The sequence below is a fragment of the Lissotriton vulgaris genome, chromosome 1_1 (genome assembly GCF_964263255.1).
Source record: "Lissotriton vulgaris chromosome 1_1, aLisVul1.2, whole genome shotgun sequence".
Taxonomy (NCBI): Eukaryota; Metazoa; Chordata; class Amphibia; order Caudata; family Salamandridae; genus Lissotriton; species Lissotriton vulgaris.
In genome coordinates this window covers 1306122192-1306146776 of record NC_141685.1, presented here as the reverse complement: position 1 = coordinate 1306146776, position 24585 = coordinate 1306122192, and the positions used below count along the sequence as shown (strand labels likewise).

The 24585-nt window shown below is 45.8% G+C and overlaps 1 protein-coding gene across 6 annotated transcripts in view; it reads left to right on the top strand.

Moving 5' to 3' along the window:
- Positions 1 to 24585, top strand: part of ZNF740 (zinc finger protein 740) — a 245280-nt gene that overhangs the window by 45664 nt on the left and 175031 nt on the right. For 3 of the 6 annotated variants that reach the window (XM_086965545.1, XM_086965535.1, XM_086965551.1), the window contains one exon: positions 2495 to 2647. In XM_086965545.1, coding sequence (XP_086821671.1) covers positions 2495 to 2647 — 153 coding nt within the window. The remainder of the gene's footprint in view (positions 1 to 2494; positions 2648 to 24585) is intronic. The other 3 variants (XM_086965562.1, XM_086965526.1, XM_086965572.1) reach the window with 1 other exon arrangement.

The following is a 24585-nucleotide window of genomic DNA, read 5'->3' as shown; positions in this document are numbered from 1 at the left end:
CGGCCACTCCCAGGGACCGGAGAGAGTTCAAAAGAATGGAATGGGACACGGTATCGAACGCCGCGCTCAAATCCAAAAGGATGAGTGCAGATGTTTCCCCGCGGTCTATACCGTGCCGCAAACTCTCCATCACCCCCAGTAGGGCCGTCTCGGTGGAAAAGTGCGCACGAAAAGCCAGACTGGGAAGAGTGTAAGAATCCCGAACTTTCCCCGAGATGGTTTAACTGGGTGTTAACATGCCTTTCCAACACTTTTGAGAGAACAGGCAGTAAGGATATGGGCCTAAAGTTTGTGTGATTAGACGCATCGGCTCCGGCCTTTTTTAGGAGAGGAACAACCATTCCATGCTTCCAATCCTGTAACACATGGGACTCTGTTAGGGATACATTTAGGAGTCTCATGAGAACCCGTCGGGGTTCAAGATCCAGTAACTTTAGGATTTTAGCAGGTAAGGGATCACGGGGTGAGCCCGATCTTACACTGCTCAGACAAGAGAAGAACGAAATATCGTCAAACAATTGCCAGTTAGTGACCTTCGCCGTTGGGAGTGATTGTTCCATCCCTCCAGCCTGTTCCGACTGATGTACATTTACAGTCAAGGGAGCGCTCATAGAGTCGTATATGCGCTCAACCTTGGCAATGAAAAATTCCGCAATGGACTACAACTACAACAAATGCTTAATACGCATCGGTGTTATACCTCATAAAACTAATATCACATATACGAAAAATATAAGTCAATCGATACTTTTATTACTTGCATCGGGTATTTCGTCAGAAATATCCCTTAACGGCAACTGGCATTCTTCTGCACCAGCGCCATCATAGTGTAACCTTAAATACCCAGAAAAAACATGGGTGCCATCTTAGAATAGGTCAAAGCTAAACATATACTGCAACAAATGCTTACTACGCATCGGTTTTTATACTTCATAAGCCTAATATCACATATACATAAACTAGAAGTCAGGCGAAATAAAACCTACGCACATTCTCACAATAATATACCTGTTGCGAGTTTAAGTTATTAGCCGCCGGGGATACGCGCCATCTTTACATGTCTATAGCGCATCCCAAATAAGATTCATTACCACCGGGAAACGCGTTATCTTCAAATATGTACAGAGCGAGTCCCGCTTCAATATAATCACATTACAAACACTAAAATATTGCCAAAACTATAAACTCAATGTAATTATGAAAGCGCTCACATGGATATCTGATACCAGGATTTAAATCATGTGATTAGCTTCTTAGTCCAACAAACTTATCAGGAGGTGTAAGCATTTCTCATGTAAAGACCCCTCAAGATAACCTCAAGTTGTGAGGTTAAAGAAATAGAAGACAGGGTGAAAAAATATATTAAAGGAAGGGAAGATAGGTAAATTCCCACAATATATCGAGAATTCCAAGTAATAGCTCGTCATATCCAGAGCAGTGAATTACAATTGTAAACATCTTTTACATTCATAAATTAATTGTTCTGTACATTTGCCATTACTTATTACCTTAGTACACATAGGATGGCAACAGTAAATGTTAAGGCAAGATCAGATTTCATACATAAAACATTATGAACTAAAATAAGGTTGGCGCAGTCTAAACAACAAATAGCCTCACATTATTGTCCCAGAAAATATTGAAACTGATTATCGATGTTCATCCCACATTCTACTGCTACAGTAGAATGTGGGATGAACATCGATCAATTCCTCCTCTTGCTTCTGGAAACTCCGAACGCTGAGGAAGTTCCTCCACTTCCTCCCGTTGGACTGTAGGAGGACGGTGGTTCATGCTTTAATTACGTCTCATCTGGACTACGCCAATAGTCTCTATTTGGGACTTCCTGCATTTCTGATCTGCAGACTGCAAATGATTCAGAATGCGGCGTGTTAGACTGATCTGTTAGGTGCCATACCGTCACTCTATCTCTCCCTACTTGAGAAGCCTTCACTGGCTGCCCGTCATCTGGAGAATTGAATTTGAGGCGCTCAACCTGACCCGAGCAGACGAAAATAAATTACTGATGTACTAACAAAAAATATTTTATCTTTGGTTCTGGAGTAGTGTGGTACTTGCCGAAAAGCACTTCAGCGCCTCGGCAAGAGTAGTGTGCACCATCTAATTATAATGTATACATCATAATGTTCTGGGGTTCCTGCATTACACTGGACTATTCTGCGTTCATAATTTCAGTGAGCATACCTACAATGCAGAACTAGGATCACACGTATGTAATCTTTCTTTCATGTTTTAAAGCAAAGTTCTTAAGTGCTTTAACATTGCATTTTGAAAATTAGAAATCTAAATGTATTTTAGTCACGCCTCTCCACATTCATTACAGAGAGTACCATTTTTGTATTTAATAGCCTTTTCTTTATGAGCAGAAAGTCGCACTTATCTCATCTCAAATGCAGGTCCTGCCCTAAATTTATTCTCTGCCTCATTGGATTATATTATGTGTTGTCTTTTGTCTTTGCATTTTTTTTTGTAGAGCAGTCTCCTGAGTGGCGATATGTTTCCTGGTATGAGCATGATACATGCTGCGGCCAGCAGGAAGATGAGCATGCTGAACGCTCGCCTGAGCAACCATTCTGGGAGGCGAGATGGTAGCAACTTCCCCTTGAGTCTGAGTTATGCACCACGGGTAGGAGAGGGTTTAGATTATGCATTCTATCTTTTTGTCTCTTGTCCTCCTGTTGAATAAATGTAAACAACATTGTGACCCCTGTCCATACTAGCCTTTTGAATTAAAAAACTTAAATCTGCTTTTAGCCCCTATTCACAACCAAAGCAAACACCTCAGTCTGTACAAAACTATATTTTGCCCCCCACTAGAGGCTATTGTTTTAGTATGTTTGTGTTCCTTTTATTAAGCAGAATGTATTATAATGCAAAATGCACATTCTTGAGTATTGGGTCACTTTTTTTTGTAACTCTGTGTTGGAGGCATATGAGCTGTAGATCATATGCTGTGTCAGATCGCCATCGAGTGTTGTGTCCGGATGTTTGCAGTTTGTTTTTCTTCGAAGAAGTCTTTCCAGTCACGAGGTAGGTGACTCCTCCTTTCGGTGAAAGTGCGCATGGGCATCAAATCCATTGTTAGATTTTTTTTTTACCGCCATCGGGTTCAGATGTGAATTGTTGTGCTCTGGTTCGGCACCGTTTCTTCGGGCCCCCTTTGACGCGCAATCCACTACCCTCAATGGTATTGTTTATCGATTGTGTTCCCCATTCTCCGTGCATCGTTTACAGTCGGAAACCTTCAATTCGAAAATTTGTGGAAGGCCGTTGGGCCTACCTGCGCTGGGGTCGGTAGCAGTCGATGGAACAGACTCTATTCAAGTTATGTCCTGGGTGTCGCACTAAGTTTCCGCGCACGAAGTGTGCAACCTTTGCCTATCACTGGAGCACGACGAGAAGGACTGCATTGCGTGTCTGTCGTTTCGATCGAAGAAGACGCCCCGTGACAGTCCGGCTCGACGTCACGAAATGTACAGGCAGAGTGACTCGTGCCAAATATCCTCGGAGACTAGTCCGAACATGAGACTTCCTTCCCCTACCATAAAAATACTACGGTATCGAGAGAAGTTTTCAAGCACCCTGCCTTCGAGCTCGGCGCAGAAACATAAACAGCTTTCCGGTTTGGGTTCTACTCTTCCCCATGCCGGTGCCGACCCGAAACCTTCGGCGTTGACATTCAAACACCTTCTGGTTTTCGTGCAACTGGCCTATAAGGCTAATTCCTCGGTGCGGAAACTTTCGACACCAAAACCGGCGTCTAAAGAAAGTACTCCAACTAAAGAGCCTCGTACCGATATACCACCTTTGGATCCGAAACAGAAGGCGATTGTGATTAATCCAGAAACTGGACAGATTCATGCCAAACTCACTGAGAAGAGGAAAATGGGCTTACAGGAAGACTACCACGTGCCTCTAAAAAGGAAAAATGTGGGTACTAACCCTTCTCCACCATACATTCCACCTTCTTCATCCATTGATCCAAATTTACTCATTACACCTACAAATTCTCCTACACCATCACCTGACCCACAGGATACAGGGGATGGGGATATAGATGACTACACACCACAGGATACTGACCCATGGGATAATTATAATGCTGACCCTCATTCTGATAATGACCCGACCTATATCTACCCAGAACTTCTCTTCCAGATGATCATATTGGATATATTAAGCCCGTTAACAGAGCTGCACAATATCATGGAGTAGAGATTCATAAAGAGGCTTTAGAGGAGGATTTTTTGTTTGACACACTAAGTTCATCTCAAAGGGCTACACAAACATTACCAATGTTAAAGGGTATGCTTAAACATACTGATGACCTCTTTAAAGACCCTGTAAGAGCTAAATCATCACTCCCAGGGTAGAGAAAAAATACAAATATGCTCCTAATGACCCTGTACATATCAACGGCCAGTTACCCTTGGACTCTCTGGTAGTGTCCAACGCTCGTAAAATAGTTAATTCGCAAACAACAGGAGAGCCCCTCCTCCTGAGGATTCCAAATTAATTGATGCTTCGGGCAAAAGGGTAGCGTCACAAGCAGCTAATCATTGGCGCATTGCCAATGCTTAAGCACTATTGGCAAGGTATGATAGAGCTCATTATTATGAGCTTGAAAAGCTCATGGAATTTCTTCCTGATGAGCATAAGTCTAGAGCTAATGCCTTTATTCAAGATGGTAAATTAATAACTAATGCCTCTGTCAGGTGTGCTCTAGATCAGGCACAAACAGCAGCTCGGACAGTAAACAATAGTGTACTGCTCCGTAGACATGCTGGGTTAAGAACTTCAGGATTCAAGCCTGAGGTACAAGCCTCTATTCTTAATCAACCCTTTGGCAATGAGCACCACTTTGGTCCAGTTGTCTATTCATCACTAGAAAAGATGAAAAAGGATACTGAGGTTGCTAAGTCCATGGGGGCCTTACAAACACCTCGCAACAGAGAATTTGTTAGTCGCTCATTTTACAGGGGTGGCTCCAAAACTGTGTCTACAGACAATCCCTCCTCCTCTTACAAGAGCAACAATCAGTGACCCTCTTCAAGAGGTTATTTTAGAGGTGGATATAGAGGAAACAACAGCAAGGTAAGAGGCAGAGGTAACTCAACACGCACTTCCCCTGCTAACACCAAACAGTGACTTCCTTTCCATACCCCCGACAATTCCACTCCTGTCGGGGACGTCTTTCCCATTTTCTACTCATTTGAAATGCGATTACATCAGAAAAATGGGTACTACAAATTATCCAATCTGGTTATTGCCTGGAGCTTACAAGCACTCCACCGAACATTCCTTCAAGGTCACACCTCATGTCACAAGAACATCCAACCCTTCTAAAGAAAGGTTCTCTTTTTGTTGCAGAAAGGTGCAATTAGACCCAGTCCCTTTACCATACCAGGCAGCAGGGGTGTACTCCCTCTACTTTCTAATTCCCAAAAAGTACGTCTTGCTCAGGCCTATATTAGACCTCAGAGAGCTAAATATATACATTTGTCTGGACCATTTTCATATGGGAACACTCCAACACTACTCCCCCCCCCCCCCCGCCCCCCCACCCTTCTTCATCAATGCGTCTTTATCTCAATTCAGGATTTAAAGGGCGCTTACTTTCATATTCCAATACACCTTGCGCAACGCAAATACCTCGGGTTGGTGGTAGCAGGCCTGCACCATCAATTCGAAGTCCTCCCATTCGGAGTAACAACAGAGCCCAGGGTTTTCACAAAATGCTTGGCAGTAGTCGCAGCCCATCTAAGAAGACCACATATTCATGTCTTGCCGTACTTGGACGACTGGCTCATAAAGGCCAGCTCGCACAACAGCTGTTCACGCCACACACAGAAAACTGTGCAATTGCTCCAAGACCTAGGATTCACAGTAAATCTGTCCAAATCCCATCTCCATCCATCCACGTTGCAAGCATATCTAGAAGCTACTATAAGCACACACAAAGCTCTAGCATACCCAACTACAGTCAGAGTCCGGAATATACAAACCCTGATATCTCCGTTTGAGCCTCAACACTCCTTACCAGCTCGAGGGTTCATGCAGTTACTTACTGGGAATGATGACGTCTTGCATTTTTATAGTCCTCTACGCAAAACTTCAGATGCGTCCTCTACAGGAATGCATAGCACGTCTGTGGAACCAAGCTCCCGGTCAGTTATCGGATCTAGTGTTGGTAGACCGCCGCATCCATCGCTCTCTGCAGTGGTGGAACACACAAAAACTTTTAAAAAGGGCGGCCCTTCAGCGACCCGGTAGTACTGACAGCAGACTCATCACTGACCGGTGGGGGGGGGGGGGGGCGCATCTCCAAACCCGCACAATTCAAGGCATCTGGAGCTTGCAGCAGAAATAGCCTCCTGTAAATCATCTAGAGCGGCAAGCGATTTTTCTGGCGCTAAAAGTATTTCAAGTTCAGGTAGTACGTAAGACTTCGTTTTCCTACAGACATCACAGCCATGTACTACATTCAAAAACAGGGAGGGACACACACTCTCCAGCTGTCACAGCTAGCACAGACCATCTGGAAATATATCTCCTAGCAGAACACCTTCCAGGAGTAGACAGTCAGATGGCAGATTTGCCCAGTCGTCAGACACAGCAAATCCACGAATTGGAAATGCACCCTCAAGTTCTCCTCCCATTCTTCCAAATGTGGGGATTCCCACACGTAGACCTGTTTGCAATACATCTAAATGCAAAATGCCGAAACTTCATGCCCAGGTATCCACACCCATTGTCCAAAGGCAAGGCACTATGGATGAATTGGTCAGGGATATTTGCTTATGCTTTTCTTCCTCTCCCACTCATTCCATTAGTGGTTTGGAAACTCAAACGAGCGTCCATGGCACTAATCCTAGTTGCTCCCGCATGGGCACATCAAACTTGGTGCACAACCCTATTGGAACTTTCAGTAGTTCCTCACCAAAAACTTTGTCTTACACCCAATCAGGTATTGCACAGTGGATAGTCAAGTGCATTCAAGTATGATAAGCAAAAGCAAAACTAACGTTAACAGTTCTCCCTAGAGCACACAGTACACACAAACTGGGGGCTTCTATGGCATTCTTAGGAAATATACCCATAGATGACCTATGCAAAGCTACAACATGGTTTACACCTCACACATTCACAAAACACTATTGTGTAGATGTGTTAGCAAGACAACAAGCTAGAGTGGGCCAGGCAGTTTTACGTACACTATTTCAGACCACTGCAACAGATACAGGTTAGCCATCGCTTTGGTAGATAACTACTATATAGTCTATGCACAGCATATGATCTACAGCTCATATGCCTCGAACGGAAAATGCTACTTACCCAGTATGCATTTGTTCTTGACATATGGAGCTGTCGAGTCCTATGCTCCCACCCTCCTCCCCGGGAACCTATACCTGTTGCAGTAACATCATACTTCGATACATGCATTAATGGACATCTCTTTTTACTACTCTTGCGAACTCAATTATCACCTTCTGCGGGATAAACAATCTTACAATGGAGTCAATGCCCATGCGCAGTATCACCAAAAGGAGGAGTCACCTACCATTGTGACTGGAAAGACTTCTTCGAAGAAAAACAAAGTGCAAACATCCAGACCCAACACTAGTTGGCGATCTATGCACAGCATATAACTCTACATCTCTATGTGCCAAGAACAGATGCATACTGGGTAAATAGCATTTTCCTTATTGCACTTTTGGAGATTATTGGGTCACTTTACAGTACTTCACATACATAAATAGAACAATAAGCAAGGTATATAGCACTTCTGGATGTAATAAAAACAATACTGTGAATGATGAACACTATTTTGTTTCAAATTATGCGATTATGCCTATCCTCTAGTTTGTCCCCATCCAGAATATGGATTTCTGATGGATACATCTGCCAGTGGATTCCTCACCTTGTGAATATCCCCCTGCGTCAGCAACATTCAGAAATTCTTTTGTAGCTCTTCCCACCGACGTGGACAACGTCACCGAACGCACGTCTTCGCGCGTGCGGCTCCGCTGACGTCACTGACTCCATAATAGGACTCCGTTGGCGTGATGACCTCAGTTCCATTTTTTCTGCATCGTCGACGCTAACGGTTTTCAAGGGATCCTCTGTAGCTATTGAGTAACTCTGTTACTGTTTGTTGCTTTCAGTGTTTTCTTGTTTCTTTGTCTCCTGTCGAGATGTCCTCGAAGAAGACTGGATTCAAGCCGTGCGGAGAATGCGAGAAAATGATGTCCATCACGGACTTGCATGAAGATTGCATCTGGTGCCTGTCCTCAGACCATGATGTCCAGGGGTGTCCATGCTGCAAGAAGATGAACCCCAAGGCCCTTCGTGAAAGAGAGGCTAAGCTCCTGGTTGCCAAGATGAAGGGTAAAAAGGACAAGAAGAGTTCGAAGTCTCGATCGAGGCGGTTGAGGTCGCCTTCGAGGTAGTCTTCGGGGCATGCTTCCAGGTCGACAAAAAAGAAGCCTAACAAGAGTAAGCACGGATCTTGACACAATTCTAAGAAAGATTCGGATTCGAGGCCGAAGTCGCCAGGTAGAAGACATCGTAAGGATGATGCATCTCCTTCTCCAGATTTTCTGGATCCGGAAGGTGAAGCTTCGCCCATGGAGTCGCCGGAGCATTCACTGGCTCCGGTGTCTAATTCCTCTCCGGCGCCGTCTCGAACTCCAACTCGAGAGGAGGAAGAGGCTCCCTTACCTGAGGGTTCGACGACTCCAGCTCACCAACCCGAGGAAGAAGTAGACACTAATCCGGTGCCTCCTCGAGAGAAGCCTGTGGGTTCATACCCTCCCTTTCCAGGCCAGAGACAAGACCCTACACAGTATTTAAATGCTTTGTATGGTGTCTTCACGAGAGCCATGTACCCCTTTGGAGCATTGGTTGGTCCCATGGTTCCGATGGCCTTCAATCTGGGAGTCCCCAGATGTATGCTCCGGCGCCGTTCATGCCATTTATGCCGGCTCCGACAACGCCTTGGCATCTCTCTGCGCCGCCAAGGTCTTCGCCGCCGATTCCTTCGTCACCGGCGCCGGTTCCAGTTCGACCTCGAGTGCAGCGGCCTGTTCCTTCGACTCCGAGCTCGACGCCGTTCCCGAAGGAGAGGTGGAGACGTGAGGCTCAGCGACTTCTAGAGGAACAGAGGTACAGAGGTACAGAGAAGTGGAGATGTAAGAAGGTGAGCTGCAGGAATCGGAAGTGGATTGGAACTGTCTCCAGATTGGGAGTTATCCTCTGTCCCAGATGCCCCTTCAAAAGATGTGGCACCATATCATTTGGTCATCAAGAAGGCAGCAGAACTGTTGAATTTAAATCTGCCTACTGCGGAGTACAAGTCGGATGTTTTAACAGAAGTCCTCCACTCTCCATCTTTTGTGGTAGAGCCTATGCTTCCTTTAATGAAGCTTTGACAGAGCCAATCTTGGAGGTGTGGAATAGGCCTCTTACAGCTCCAGCAGTTTCGAAGGCTGTCGCAAGAAGATATAGGGTGGCTCCTGGAGACCCAGACTTTTTATCTTCTCATCCTTTACCAGAGAGCTTTGTGGTACAGGAAGCCTTCTCCAAAAGATCTGCAGGTGCTTTCCCCTCAGGTGCCTGGAGACAAATATTCCAAAAAACAAGACCAAGCAGCAAACAAAGTTTTTTCTTCAGTGAGCCTAGCTCTCAATCCACGAACGCCACAAGCCTCTTGGGGCGTTGCATCCATGCTCTGATGGATTCTGTGAAACAGTTCGCCCCTAAAATTCCAGTGGAAGACACGCAGAATTTTAATGAGGTGCTTGTTGATACTCAAGCAGCTGCTCGGCAAGTCATCCAGAGTGGGTTAGACACGGCTGAGACTGTAGCGAGAGTCATGGGGTCTTCTATTGCCACCAGAAGAGCGGCTTGGCTGAAGTCTTCCGAATTCTCTGCTGATGTCCAGGCTGCCTTAATGGATCTGCCTTTTGATGGCACGGGTGTTTTTGGGAAAAAGGCGGACACTGCGTTGGAGAGATTCAAAGATATCAGAGCAACAGCCAGGTCTTTGGGTCTACAGTCCAGAGGTACTGTAAGTAAAAGGTATAGAGGATTTTGGAAAGTCCTCCTTTCGAGCCTACAAGCAGCCGCAACAGCAGCAGCAACAGCAAAATCCATTGTACAAATCGTACAGGGGCAGTCAAGCTTCCTCCTCCTCCTCCTCCTCCTCCTCCTCCTCCTCCTCTTCCCACCCTCCTCCAACCTCAGCAAAGCAGCCCTAGATCCGCCATTTCGGATCATGCGGGTCCTATTTTCTACGAGATTGGGAATCGGTCACATCGGACCTTTTTGGGTTCTCAATCTCGTGGAGAATGGGTATGCTCTTCCCTTTCGGGAATTCCCTCCAAATTACCCTCCTTGCCAAGGGTTTTGCACAGGGGACCACCTGCTACTTCTGCAGGAGGAAGTCCTGGCGTTACTAAGAAAAGGCACGATAAAGGTGGTTCCGGAGCAGGAAAGGGCGCAGGGATGCTACTCCCGGTATTTCCTGATCCCCAAGAAGGATGGCAGACTTAGTCCAATCCTGGACCTCAGGATTTTGAACCTTTTTCTGAAGCAGGAGAAGTTCAAGATGCTCACCCTTGCGCAGGTTCTTCAAGCGCTGCTGGAAGAAGACTGGATGGTGTTGATCGACTTGCAGGATGCAGTTTTCCACATCCCAATCCTGAAGTCACACAGGAAGTATCTCCGTTTCACGGTGGATTCGCAACATTATCAGTTTGCGGTCCTTCCGTTTGGTCTACCTACTGCGCCTTGAGTCTTCACTAAGGTGATGGCTGTGGTGGCTGCACATTTCAGAAGGTCAGGGATACCAGTATTCCCTTATCTGGACGATTGGCTGATCAAAGCAGAATCTCCGGAGAAAGTGCTCCATCCTCTGCAAGTCACAACCCAGTTGTTGTACAGATTAGGTTTTTCGATAAATGTGCTCAAACCTCACCTGGTGCCCTCCCAGCGCAACCTGTTCATAGGTGCTGTACTGGATACAACTGTGTCGGGCATTCCCTCCTCCTCAAAGGATTCACGACATACAGGAAATGATTCCCTTGTTTTACAATGGAGCGGTCGTTCCAGTCCTGAAGGTCCTTTGACTGCTCGGTCTAATGGCTTCCTGCATTCTGCTGGTCAACCATGCACGCTGGCACATGAGGGCACTCCAGTGGTGCCTCCGCAGGCAGTGGTATCAACACAACTAAAATCTCAGGGAGTCTGTGAGGATCTCGAGAGAAGCTGCAGCGGATCTGTCTTAGTGGGGCGTGGAAGGCAATCTGTCTCAAGGAAAGCCTTTTCAACTGCCTCCTTCGGTGGCCACAGTGAGAACGGATGCATCCACCCTAGGGTGGGGTGCTCATCTGGGGGATCTGGAGATCAAGGGTCTTTGGTCTCCAGAGAAAAGGTTGCTCCACATCAACCTTCTGGAATTGCGGGCAAATTCGTTTTTTTCGCTCAAGGCCTGGCGCTCAAGGCCTTCCTCCCTTCCCTTCGCAGTCGGTCGGTTCAGGTGCTGACGGACAACACAACCGCGGTGTGGTATGTCAACAAGCAGGGAGGAGTGGGGTCGCAGTGTCTCTACAAAGAGGCTCTGCGTCTTTAGTCCTGGGTTCAGGACCATCAGATTTGTCTGATGGCAAATCATCTAGCCGGAGTTCTGAACGTGCCTGCAAGACAGTCTGTCAGCAGTTCTCGGCCGATCATGAGTGGAGGCTTCACCCAGAAGTGGTTAGTCACGTCTTCCGGACGTGGGAAACTCCTCCGGTGGACCTGTTTGCCACTCACGAGAATGCTCACTGCCTGTCATTCTGCAGTCTCCAGTCTCCGATGCAAGGAGCTTTGGGGGACGCGTTTCAGTTGAGTTGGGACTCAAGACTCCTTTACGCGTTTCCTCCCATACCCTTGATTCCTCGGGTTCTGAGGAAGATACGTCAAGACAGGCCCAAGTCATATTGATCGCCCCGGATTGGCCAAGAAGGGTGTGCTACACAGATCTTCTCCACCTCTCCTCGTGCCCGACGCTTCGTCTCCCTCTCCGGGCAGATCTCCTCTCAAATAGAGGGGCAGGTTCTACACCCCCACCTCCAGACCTTACACCTTCATGCCTGGAGAATGAACGGGGCAACCTAAATTCTTTTTCTCTCCCACATGATGTGGTGGATGTCTTTTTATCGGCCAGGCGTGATTCCACCAAGTCTATCTACTCTTATAGATGGTCTAAATTTGTCTCTTGGGGTGGGGAGAATTCCATTGACCCTTTGAAAGCTCAATTGTCTGACCTACTTCAGTTTGCACTTTCTTTGGCTCCGCAAGGGTTTGCTGTAGTTACTGTCAAAGGTTATCTTTCGGCCTTGTCAGCATTTTTCTGTCTGCCAGATCAGCCGTCCTTATTTAAATATCCTATTGTTTTTAAGGTTTCTAAAGGGAAAACGTGTCATATAAACTGTAAGAGCAGTCTTCTTCTTCCCCTGTTGTTTCCCTTTTCCCCCCCTCTTCCGAAACTGGTACATTTGTTAATCCAGTCAGGTGGAGTGGTTGGTATGAATGTACGTATGCAAGCTGAATTAATGTGACATGATTGACTGAGTGTTGATGCCCTGATATTTCTATTCTATCATCTTGTGTATATTCCTATTGTGCTGTGTCCAAGTTTCTTTTTATAATTGTATAGTATTGTGTTTGAATTTGATCGATTTACATTTCCTAAAAGTGCTTTGAATAAACAGCTAGTTAGTAGCCTATCCCAGTTTGGAATAATCTTTCTTCTCTGGTTGTCAACTGTTACCTCGGAATTTAATTATCAGTTTTGGCATATCTTTTGTTATATATTGTTTGGTGCTCAGCCTAACTGATTAGAGCCAGCTCATTTTCGTTTCCAGTAGAACACATTGAAGCCTAGTTGTAAGGCATCTGGCTTCAACTAAATGGAACTTTGAGGTAAATGTTAGGCAGTAAGCTACTCCTCAATTCAAAATGTAATGCCTGACTTATTGCTGCTTTAAAGGTCACGTGGACTTTATGGTGTACAAACATATAAGATTTTATGTGATAAGGTACATCTCCATGAACCTATTTTGCCCATGAAAAATATTAATCTCACTGATCAGGTTGTTATGCATTGTGCAACAGATTCAATCTGTCCTAAATACAGAACGCAAGCTAATCACCAGTTTGGAAGAAGGGGTCATGTTTATAGCCTACTTGATCAAGATAGCTGTAGTCTATTTTATTCATTTTAGATGGCCATGACCTCTCTTCAGTGCATTTATTTCTAAAAACATACAATTAAAATGTATATTTATAGTTGCGAGGATTGATGGAATGAAATACTTCAATGGAAATTTATAACAGTATACCAAACACATTTATTGTCCTTTTGAGCTGAATTTCTTAATTCTTTGTTTTCTGGTTGATGTAAACAATTGAAAGGTGCTGTCACAGTAAATGATTGCTTCTTTTTAAAGGAGGGAAGGGTAATTAAGGATTGACATGTGTGCTGTGTCAATCGCATGGAGTTCAACCAACTGTGAGGGTAGTGAAAAACCTTTTGTGGATGGATGTCAAACTATAGTGCCAAGGCATGAATAAATGGTGTGGCTTAAATTTGCTTGAACATGACTAGCGAGCTTTGGTTGGCATTAGTGGCTCCCAATATACCAGGATATCGACATCTCATACTGTCAGCTGCTTTGGAATGAAGAAAAAACCCATTTCAGGGCGAAGTTTATTTACAGTGGCTAAGGAGCTAACTGCCTGTGAAGATTAACTTTAAAAAAGTGCAAATACCTTATTTTTATTCTATATTGCAAAGTTTATGCCATTGCACTGGGGTTGTTTAGTTGTACACTTAGTTTTCTGAGTGGTGCTAGTTCCCCCGTAAGGAGATTTTGTTCTTCAAAATGCATTGGACTGGCTGGTTGTAGATTTAGTTTGGACGCGTTCGCTTAAACTCGAGGGGTGTCTGATCTATAAATTAATGATATCAAAGTACTACCAATCCCTCTCAAAAGTGTCTGCACATGAGGTAGAAATGTCTGTGCTAATGCCCTCTCTTGTCCTCTCACCTCATCCTCTCACTGGATTCATGAATAACTTGTAATCCTCCCTGTAGACAGACTTAAAGAGAAGTGAAAGAAGATGAGTCTCCTTGGGGGGACATTGTTGTAAGAGAAGAGATGGAGATGAAAGAGGAGAAAATGCAAATGTGTGTGGGAGGAAGAGAGGGATGGCGTGAGATAGAAGAGGGTAAAATCAAAGAAGAGTCCAAAAGCAATAACCAATATATGGATCTGGTTCTGCTTAAAAAGTCAATCTCCGTCGTTTTACTGGGCGCCACTTCTGGAAAAATACCAAGGACCGATTGGTTATTAAGAGTATGATTCCCCCATCTGACTTCATATAGCAGATTTGATGCACACATGGGTTGTATTGGGAGCAGGCACTCATATTCATTATTAAAACAACCATTGTAAATGCAATAGGTCTCGAATTTGTTTTATTGGAGTTGTGAATGACAATGTATTTTACCCATGTGTTATGGAGTGTATTATGTATGTGGTGTGTAGTGGAATTATGTGGGTTGGATTGGAACTGCTAGTTGTGGAATTGTGTGGTATGGAGTAGATTTGTGTAGTGGAATTATGCTGCATGGTGTGTAGTGGAAATATGTGGATAGTAATTATGTGTTATTAAGTGTACTATAATTATGTGGAGTGTAATTGTGTGATATGGAGTGTCGTGTGGAATGTTTTTTTTTTTAGTGTGGCGTGGTATGTAGTGAAGTTTGTGGTGTGCTGTTGAATTTTGTGGCATGATGTTATATTCTGTGGTGTGGATTTGGTGTATGTGGTATGTTGTGTAATTGTGTTTTTGCGTTGAATTAGGTGGTTTGGTGTTGAATTATATGCTGCGGATTGGAAATGTGTGGAGTTGAATTGTGTGCAATGGAACTGTGTAGCTAGCTTTGCCTTTTTAGTGATGAAAAAAACGAATGGGTAAGAACTAAGCTCCAGATCGGTCTCTTTGGTTGTGTTAAAAAAGGAGACATAACTGGGGCCTTTTTGTGGGGCTCCTTGTCATCATGTTCATGGACAGGATGAAGTAGCGACATAGGCAAAAGGTGCCACCTACCAGAGTAGAGAATATATTGCAAGAGTTACTATAGAAAGAAGTCGTCCGATAGTTCCACCTTCCAGAGAAGTGAATCTATTGCAGGAAAGCTGGTTGGTGCCTGTGGAGATTCACAAGCAGAATCCCCAAGAGCTAGAATTAAAACCTGCAGCAAAATGTTATCTTGTGCAAGGCAGGAATCTGGACGGGATGAGTGTTCGTACATCGGCGTGGGGGTGTGCCTGGAAAGACTTTATAACCAGCATCACCCAGAAGAGATGTAAATGACATGTACAGAACTGATGGAGAAGTAGAGATAACAAGAAGTGTACTTAGATGTAATTTTTTTTTTTCTTACATCGTTTAATTGGGTATATATATTGTATGCATTATACAGTGCAATAACCACGGAGAATAGATGGTAAAAACAGCAATGTCTACATTTCCAGTTGCTCAAACCCTTGGTACATTAGACACTCGGGAACCTATGTCTCTAACCTCCCTCATACTATAAAGCTTTCTTCATCTGACGTCAGGCCTCCCACCCTCCCTTAGCTCACAGGCCCTATATATGCCACCCATAGGTGCCACACTTTCTCACATTTCTTAGGGCTGCTGTTAGATTTTTGATTCATATAATAAAATTGGAATGTTGCAGAGATGTGCATTGTGTACTTCTCGAGACTCGTAGGTTCTTGGAACGAGGATCTCTAATTTTATTTGGAGTTTCATTGATGTCTCATGAAGCATTTTTCAGCATGCTTTATAGACTTATGGTAGCCGCTCCCATTAATCTCGTAATGTACTATGCAAGCGGCTGCTACCTTACAGAGCCACCAGCAGGGGGCAATATAGAGCACCATGTTCCAGCTGAGAGCTAAACATACAGCCAATTGTCTTGGGGGCAGAGATGGGAATTGAAGGCAAAAATGTATCCACAAGAATATTGCTAGTTTCAGGAGATATTCCTTCTGGAAATAGTGGCGTATTCCGATGTTTTTCGTCATTATGGTGACCAGAAAGCTGTTTGGGTTCATAGTCCATCAGGGTGCCACACATTCGAAGGCACAGTCTTTGTGGATGCACTCTGCATGTTAATGCTGTGCCATGAACAAGGGTAGCCTTGCTCATTTGTAATTCTGAGGGGATGCACCATATCAAAGACCGGAACAGCGCTAACTATAAACCTTGATTTATGTAACCTGACTACAAGAATTTGGGTGTCAACAAAAAGGTAATTAATCCTCTTCTAACCAAGTCTCGCATTTATGGGGCCCAACTGACCTGATCTCTTTCTCTGTGTGGACCCAATACACATCTATAGGCTAAAATGAACCTACTTCTGCACACTTCCTAACTGCGTCATATAAGTGATTCTCGTCAGCCTCTCTGTTCAACATAAACATTTAAATCGTGTTGATGACCTGCTCTCTTGCCATGTGTTGTTTTAATTAAATCATTACTACGGATCCCAGAATTCAAGGCAGGAATCGGTGTAAGTGAGTAGCCCCTGGGCATGAGGGTCTGACTGCGAAGACATTATAACAAGCGTCACCCAAAAGAGAATTCAAATTGCCACAAAAGCACAGCCTGCGCCATAAATGCTACATGTATTCATGTATTCATGGCGCGACACAGGCGATTAATAAGACCAAAAAGATTTAAAAGATGTCACAAGGAACAGACTGCGGAACCAAAACCCAGAGGCTACTAAGACGTTGCATGGAACCAGGAGGCAACTAGGCAAATGAAAACATTCAAGAAGGGATGTCTTGTGGAGGGTGGTATCAGAGTACTCTGTGATCGGTTGAGCCGGAACAACTTAAGAAACAATGTGACTCCTGTTGTGCCTCACCCATGAAGCCCAGGTCAGCTGAAGCAGGCAGCAGATCCTTAGGGTGCCTGGTTAGGAGGAAGAGAACCGGCAGATGTAGATAAGGAAAGACAAGCATTTGGTCTCGCATTTGCAAGAGTTTAAGTTATTGGCATTGTAAACGACAGTGACTTTTACTTTTGTTTTAAAAACCAACACAAAAATAAAAGGCATTGCCATTTACAATGCCAATAGCTCAGTCTCGCAAATGCAAGACCTATTGCATTACAAATGCTTGTTTCTTCCTTCTCTCGCTGACAGGGTAAGTTGATTTCTTTTGTTATTATGTTGTCCTCAATAGTTCCTGGACATGCTTTACCGGTTGGCTTGTTATATTTAAAATGGTAAGTGCTTCAATAATCATTACTCGAACCAGGCATTTTAGCAAGTACTAGTGCTGCTGGGTAGGTCAATAATAACTTAGTTACTGCATAACCTAATGTCTATGTAAGGCTTGATATGTTAATATTCATGCATATGACTGATCAGGGGTTTCCGTTTTTAATATCTGCGTCTCCCGTTAATATCTATCTGTATGTGCTTTTAGCCATACAGATATTTGTACTTCTATCCTCTTAATTCCGTGAGAAACGTGCTTCTGAAATTGCTGTGCTGGTTTTCATGAAGCTAGATCACGCATAACTACGAGTACTTACTTTTAACACACAAGAGAGATCCTGCAAGATCTAGTAAGGTCTCAGAGCAGGAGTCAAGATTTAAATAATAATTGCGCGCAATAATAGGACGTTAAAAAGCAGCGCGACTCCCCACGACCATTATGTGTTACAGAACTTTTTTTTTTAGAACAATTTTTATTTGTCACGGTTCACATAAGCTGCATAGCTCTGCAATCCGGAGACTGCTGCACACATCAATTGTACAATAAAAATGACGTTGACTTTTATATACTTGAAAAAACCATAATAGAACAACTCCCTCCCTCCTCCCCCCGTTTGCTCCCATGCCCAAATAGAATATTTAGTACATCTCTGGAACCATACACACAGCCCATCAGCCATTCTGCAAATCTTATAATGCTTGCGGGGACACCCCCTGGCAATGAAGACAGGCTGTTCAAGTCCCATGCAAAAATCTAGCCCATTCCTCCCCGCAGCCAGCGATGGAGCCCGGGGCGCCTTCCAAGCCCTGGCAATGTCCCTCCTTGCTAACGTGCGACCTAACAGGAGGTGTCGCTTATACCTATTGCCCCCAACTCCCTCCATGACATGTAACGGGGCCAAGCGCGGTGTGCAGGGAAGCTCCCATCCCAACACTTCCGAAAGGCAGGAGAACACCCCCTCCAAAATCTATGTAGCGAGAGACGACTCCAGACTGTGTGTAAAAAAAGCGCCCTGCTCTGAACCACGTTGAAGACATTCAGGGGATACAATCATACCTGCCCTCCACAAGCGCACTCTGGTAAAATACACTCAATGTAAATATTTGAATTGTATCAGACGCAAGCGTATGGCTATTGCGGCCCCCCGTGGACTTGCCAGTGCCTCTGCCCAGTCTACATCCCCCTCCCATGTCGTCTTAAGCCGCTGTAGATTTGCGGAACAATGGATGATCAACGTCTGGTATATACGAGAAATCTTGGGGTCCGGTAGTTCCCCCATAAAGACCTTAGCTTCAATGGGGCTGAAATCAGGGAGAGACTCCAGGCCCTCTAGACTAGGCGCCAGCGCGTGTCGAAACTGCAAGTATCTGAAAAACTGGGATCGTGGCATCCCATATTCGTTCTGCAAATCTTGAAATGATTTAAGCGTCTGGTCAGTCATCACGTCTCCCAGGACCGAGATGCCTATAAAGTCCCATCCCTGAAAGCCCTGCAAGGTTACCAGCTGAGGCAAACTCCTGTTACCCCAAAGAGGAGTCTCCCGGGTCAGGACATTCCACCACCCCATCCTACTCTGGGCCTGCCTCCAAACATGAAACACTACCCGCGTGGCCGTGGGCAGAGTCTTTCGAAGCGGCGTGGAATATAGTAGTGTGTGTAAACATTTGTTACCCATTAGCTGCAGCTCCACCGCATAGGCTGGATCCCCCTATCCCCGGACCAACACTCATTAAGGACCAGCAAGTGTCTGGTAGTGTGATAGGACATGTGAAGTAGTGAGACCTCCGGTATATGTGGATAGTAAACAGGTGCGTAAGGCTACTCTAAGCGCATCCCCTTCCCACAAGAACCCTCCTAACGCCGAATTAACCTGTCGGAACCATATGGGTGAAATCTGGTAGGGATTATTTTGCAATTGGTAAAGGAGATGGGGCAGCACCACCAGCTTAAAGATGGCCGACCTACTGTATATTGTTAAGGGCATGCGGGACCAAACCATGAGATCTTCCCGAGTACGATCCCACACTGGGATCAGATTGCGATCTCTGGATACAGCTGGGATATTGGACAAAAAGACCCCCATTCTCCCAACCTCGGCCCTCCTCCCAGAACCCACAACGTGGATTTGCTAGGATTCATATATAGTCCAGACGTCTCACCGAAGATCTGAAGGATGCACATCAACCATGGCCTGACCTGTCAAAGTCAGTAAGAAAGGACAGCACATGATCCGCGTATAAGGCTATTTTATCCATCGAAACCCCCGAAGCTGAGCATCCATACGCACCCAGGCCGCCAGTGGCTCCATGGCGAGCGCTAAAAGGTATGAGGAAAGGGGGCAGCCCTGGCACGTGCCCAGCTGGATAGAGAAGGAACGAGAAATCGCCCCCACCCACATCGATGCCGTTAGGTTAGTGTACAACAGCTGCAGATACGGCAGGAAGTGCGGACCCAGGTTAAGTTTCCGCAACAGTGCAAACAAGTACACCCAACTCATCAAAGGCCCTATCCATGTCGGCCAGCAGTAGCGCTGCTGGCTCCCCAAGCCGCCCACAGGCCGATACAGCAACGTGCGCTCGCCTAATATTATTGCGGGTCGCCCTCTAAGGCATAAAACCTGGTCTGGTCTGGGTGTACCAGCGTTGTGATGTGTGGCTTAAGTCGATTGGCCAACGCCTTGGCCAGAACCTTTGCTTCTATATTAAGAAGGGAGATGGGGCGATATGATACATGCTTCTCCGGAGGTCTACCCGGTTTATGGAACACCACCACTTCCGCATGTCTCCAGTCTGGGGGAAGCAAGCCGCGCTCCAGTGCCTCCTCCACCACCGGCCAAAAATGTGGGGCCAACTGTACAAAAAACCGCTAAAGAACTCTCTGGGGAAACCATTCGGACCCAGAGCCTTCCCCGGATTAAATTCCTCCAGGGCCGTACCCAATTCATCATCCGACAAGGGCCTATCCAATTGCTTTCGTACTTCATCCGAGACGGTCTTTGGTGGAAGATCATCAATGAACTTCGCGACGACCTCTACCTCAGGACATTCCTTGGCGAATACAGATCTTCAAAGTACTCAGCAAAACTCTCTGCAATAGCTGGGGGCTCCAGAATTGGCTCCCCCCGCAGGTTCCAGGACCCGCGACAGGGGCTGGGCGTGCATGGTGCCCTGGCACAAGCGGTGGAGCATCTTGCTTGACTTATCCCCCCATTGATAGACCCTACTGGGCGTTGCCAGCCAGGCCTGACGAGCCTCGTCCATCAGAACCGCTGCATACTGCTGCTGAGCCAACACCAATTGTCTTCTAGCCGGGCCTCCATCCGAACCCCCCCCCCCCCCCCCCCCCCCCCCCTCTCCAGCGCTTCAATGTCTGCCTCCCAACGCACCAGGTCCTTCCGCTGCTCCCTCCGCGCAGCCACACACCAGGAGATGTCCACCCCCGCGAAGTGGGTTTCATTGCCTCCCAAATCACCGCCGGAGACCCAACCGTTCCTACATTAGCAACCAGATAGTTATCTAGTTCCTTGGCCATATGTTCCCTGTATTCCTCCTTTTGCAGGTGCCACCCTGACATACGCCATCTAAGTGGCTGCCTTCTCAGGCCAATCCGGACCGTGAGAGCAATGGGCGAGTGATCCGACAAGGCTCTGGGCATAATGCTTGATGCACCACCCTGTGCAACAGCCCCCTGGGGACAAATATGTAATCTAGCCTCGAGAAGGAGTCTTGTGTTGTGGAAAAGTAAGTATATTCCCTGCGAGGGCCAAATTGGTGTCTCCATATATCCGTCCAGTCTAACCCCGTAACTAGGGAGTGCAGTTTGGTAGGGGATCCTCCCACCCCAACCGCATCCCCGCTCTTCCATCTATTCGACCCTGTTCCATCACATCATTCCAATCTCCACCTACGACAGAGAATGTATCCGGCATGACCCCCATAGTGTTAGAAGTCATTCCACTAAGGACCACTGCAATGGTGATGGGGCATATACGCTTCCCAGATTCAAGACCTCTCCCCCAATTCTGCCCTGTAGAAAGACATACCTCCCCTGCGTGTCTGAGCAGAGTCTCTCGTGTTCATATGGGACCCTGCGGTTGATCAATATCGCTACACCAGCGAGCCTCGTGTGAAACCTGAATGAAACATCTGAAGATATCCATACCACTGTAGGCAATGGGCTTTAGAACCCAGTAGGTGTGTTTCCTGAAGCAGGAGCACGTCGGCCCCAGCTCTCTTGGCATACTGAAGAATGGCCCCTCGCTTCACCTTGTCCAGTGCCCCATGAACATTCCAACTAACTACACACAGGAAACCAGGGGTTACCCACCTCGCAGCCCTCGTACCAGACATAATAAACACTCTTGTGGCCTATGCATGTGTTCCCCAGAGTGTACATTGAGTTCCAAGCAGCCCGCATGAATGTGCAATCAAAAAGATAAAACAAGTCCCCCCCTCCCCCCCAACATACCTCCTACTCCCCCCCCCCCCCCCCCCCATACCTCACGAACATGGAAGTATCTGTCACGGTTGGATAACAATCAAGTCCCCAACCGGGGGACAAGACCATACCTTCCAATGGAACCCCCACTGACCACCCATAACCCCTAAACCTTACCCCTTCCCGCCCACCACTACGTGACCGGGTACCCAGCCCAATACGTGTGCCTATTCGGACTTCAAAACACAGTCACCAGAATTCCAGTCCCTGTTGGACCTATTGATCAGTCCGTCGAAGCTCGTCTCTCCGATGAGAAGTCCTTCTGCCGGATGGCGGAGCCGGACAGAGGGGTTGCGCAGAAGCGGGCTCTTGGTGGCAATAGTGGTAAGCTAGATAAGAAGCTCACACTGGTGGACTGTATGCGGGAGCCTGCACTGGTGGCAGTGTAGCTAGTTGTTTTTGGTGAGCAGTATGAGAAGCTGACCGATCTTCATAGGGAGCTTGAATTAGATACTATTAAAAAAAAAAAAAAATAGGCTTCTCAGATGCCAACAGCATAAACCTGTAACACAAATTAACAAGCGTTGGCATAGCTAATAGGTCACGCCTTTGGGTGCCCTATAAGTATTTAGCCATGCAGCGTTAAGTCCTGGCTTAATCTTGAAATCATGAGCAAGTCTGTAATACTATAACAGTAAGACCCAGTGTTTGAATATATAACTGAATGTACGAGTGTGATTACATGCAGCTATTTGATGGTAGTTCTTAGCTCAGTATGCTAGATTACTATTGTAACTTGTAAACTGCACAGTAACAAAAGGATCTCTCTGACAAAAGCAGTACACCACAAAGCTATGTGCATAAAATACACTTGTGTGATCTGCGTGGTACACATTCATTGGAGCAGTCATATTAACCCTTCTGCTGTTATATACAAGAAACTGCAGCGGGTGCTTCAAAAATGATACTGTATTTCAAAACACAGGGAAGTTATCTCCCCCAACAAAACTGGCCACCAAAACAAATCAACCCAGCCCCCACCTTTCCTGCATCCTGGGAAAATGCCCAATGCCCAGTATGACCGTGGGCACAAACTTGGGAATTCCGTCTAAGAAACATAACAAGAAATGACAGAAATAACGCTACATTACATCTACGTAAACAAAATTTCAGCCATGCCTACTATTAACTATCATTGGCCGTCTCACAGTAATTGTATTACAGCTACATAGCTGCCAAGGTTTTAGATTGCTATGTGTGACATTTTCAGTGTAATTATGAGTGACATTTCACCGACTATGAGTGACAATTCTTTGCACGCAAAATCAAACAATGAAAATGAGGTAAACATGTAAATATCAGAAAATACACCTACTTGAGCAATGAGATGGTCTTTAGGATCATGTGTCCAGCCACACGTAATTAAGCTAAAAGGCTGTGGACTAGACTGGTGACCAAAAACTCTAAAAAGTGATTAAACAGGCAATTGACTTTCTCCATCTACGCATGAAGGATCTGGAAAAACCATTCCTGTATCCACCAGGACTGCCTCAACACTGCTCCAACTGAGAAAAGAGTTGTAGACGCACCTTTTGAAAGGGCATGACAGCACAATGTAGTAATATTACATGTCTCCTCACAGATCCCAGGTACCTCTCCCATCACTCGCTGACAGTAATCGTGCCTTTAAACCTGTACAGCACTCCACTTGTCAAGTGCTATTAAAATAGCATATATAATAATCTCCCTTCACTGAGAGAGAACTTCGGAGTACACTACATGCACAGGCGAGGAATGCAAACGAGTTACTTAGTCATATAGGGCGAGTACTAACTAGAATGTTATTAGAGAAGAGATGTTAAATACAATGATCAAATAAAACATAATCTTTTTATTTAAAAAGTAGCACTACAGTCCTGGGTAACAATGTTGGAGTTATTTTAAAAAAGTAATGTATTACCAATGCACGCTTAAATAAATGAAGTTAAAGTGCTCTTGTACTTCAAGGATTGTGAGCCACTCAACAGGTGAGAATCAGATTGGCTGCAGAGACACAACCCTGCCTGTGGTTGTTTCTCTTACCTTTTTCTGTTTATTTGCTATCATTCTTGTACCCGAACTCTGTTCTAACAGTGCACCTGCCTGGAAGCCCTCGCTGCCCTATGCCCTTACTTAGCTCCAGCAGTTCCTAGAGGCCCTGGCTGCCTGTGCCATGGCTCTGGTGTAAATGTCTGAAAATCCCCCTCTGCTCTGCAGACAGAACAGGACAACACGACTGATAGTGAAAGGCTTCAGAGCAGTCCTGCCTACAACTGCGGCTGAAATTAAAGGATCAGATCTTGCAGTGCATGCGCTCACCTCAGCTGTGTGTGGGTGGGTGGGTGGGTGGGGTGTGTGTCAGACAACAAGTAAGTTACAACACACACACCCACACTACAAGTCTGAGTGGCAGAAGCTGCCTGGCCAATAAGTACTTAAAATACTACTAAACTTTACTTAAGTGCTGCTTTCAGAGGTGGAGGAGCCCAATGAAAAGCCTACGGTGTCACGAGACAGAGAGCAGACCTCCCCTGCGGCCTGCAGATTACTGTGTTCTAAAATAATTCTCAGATCAACATAATCTAGATGCACGACGTGTGACACCGGCTGTGTCGTGTTTGCAGCGTGGACTGACTGACACTTACTTATAGTTGAGTGACCTGCTGTTGCCCGGCCACAATGTGCACTCTGCCAGTGCCTGTCATGGCTGCCAGTGCCTGTCATGGCTGTCTTCATC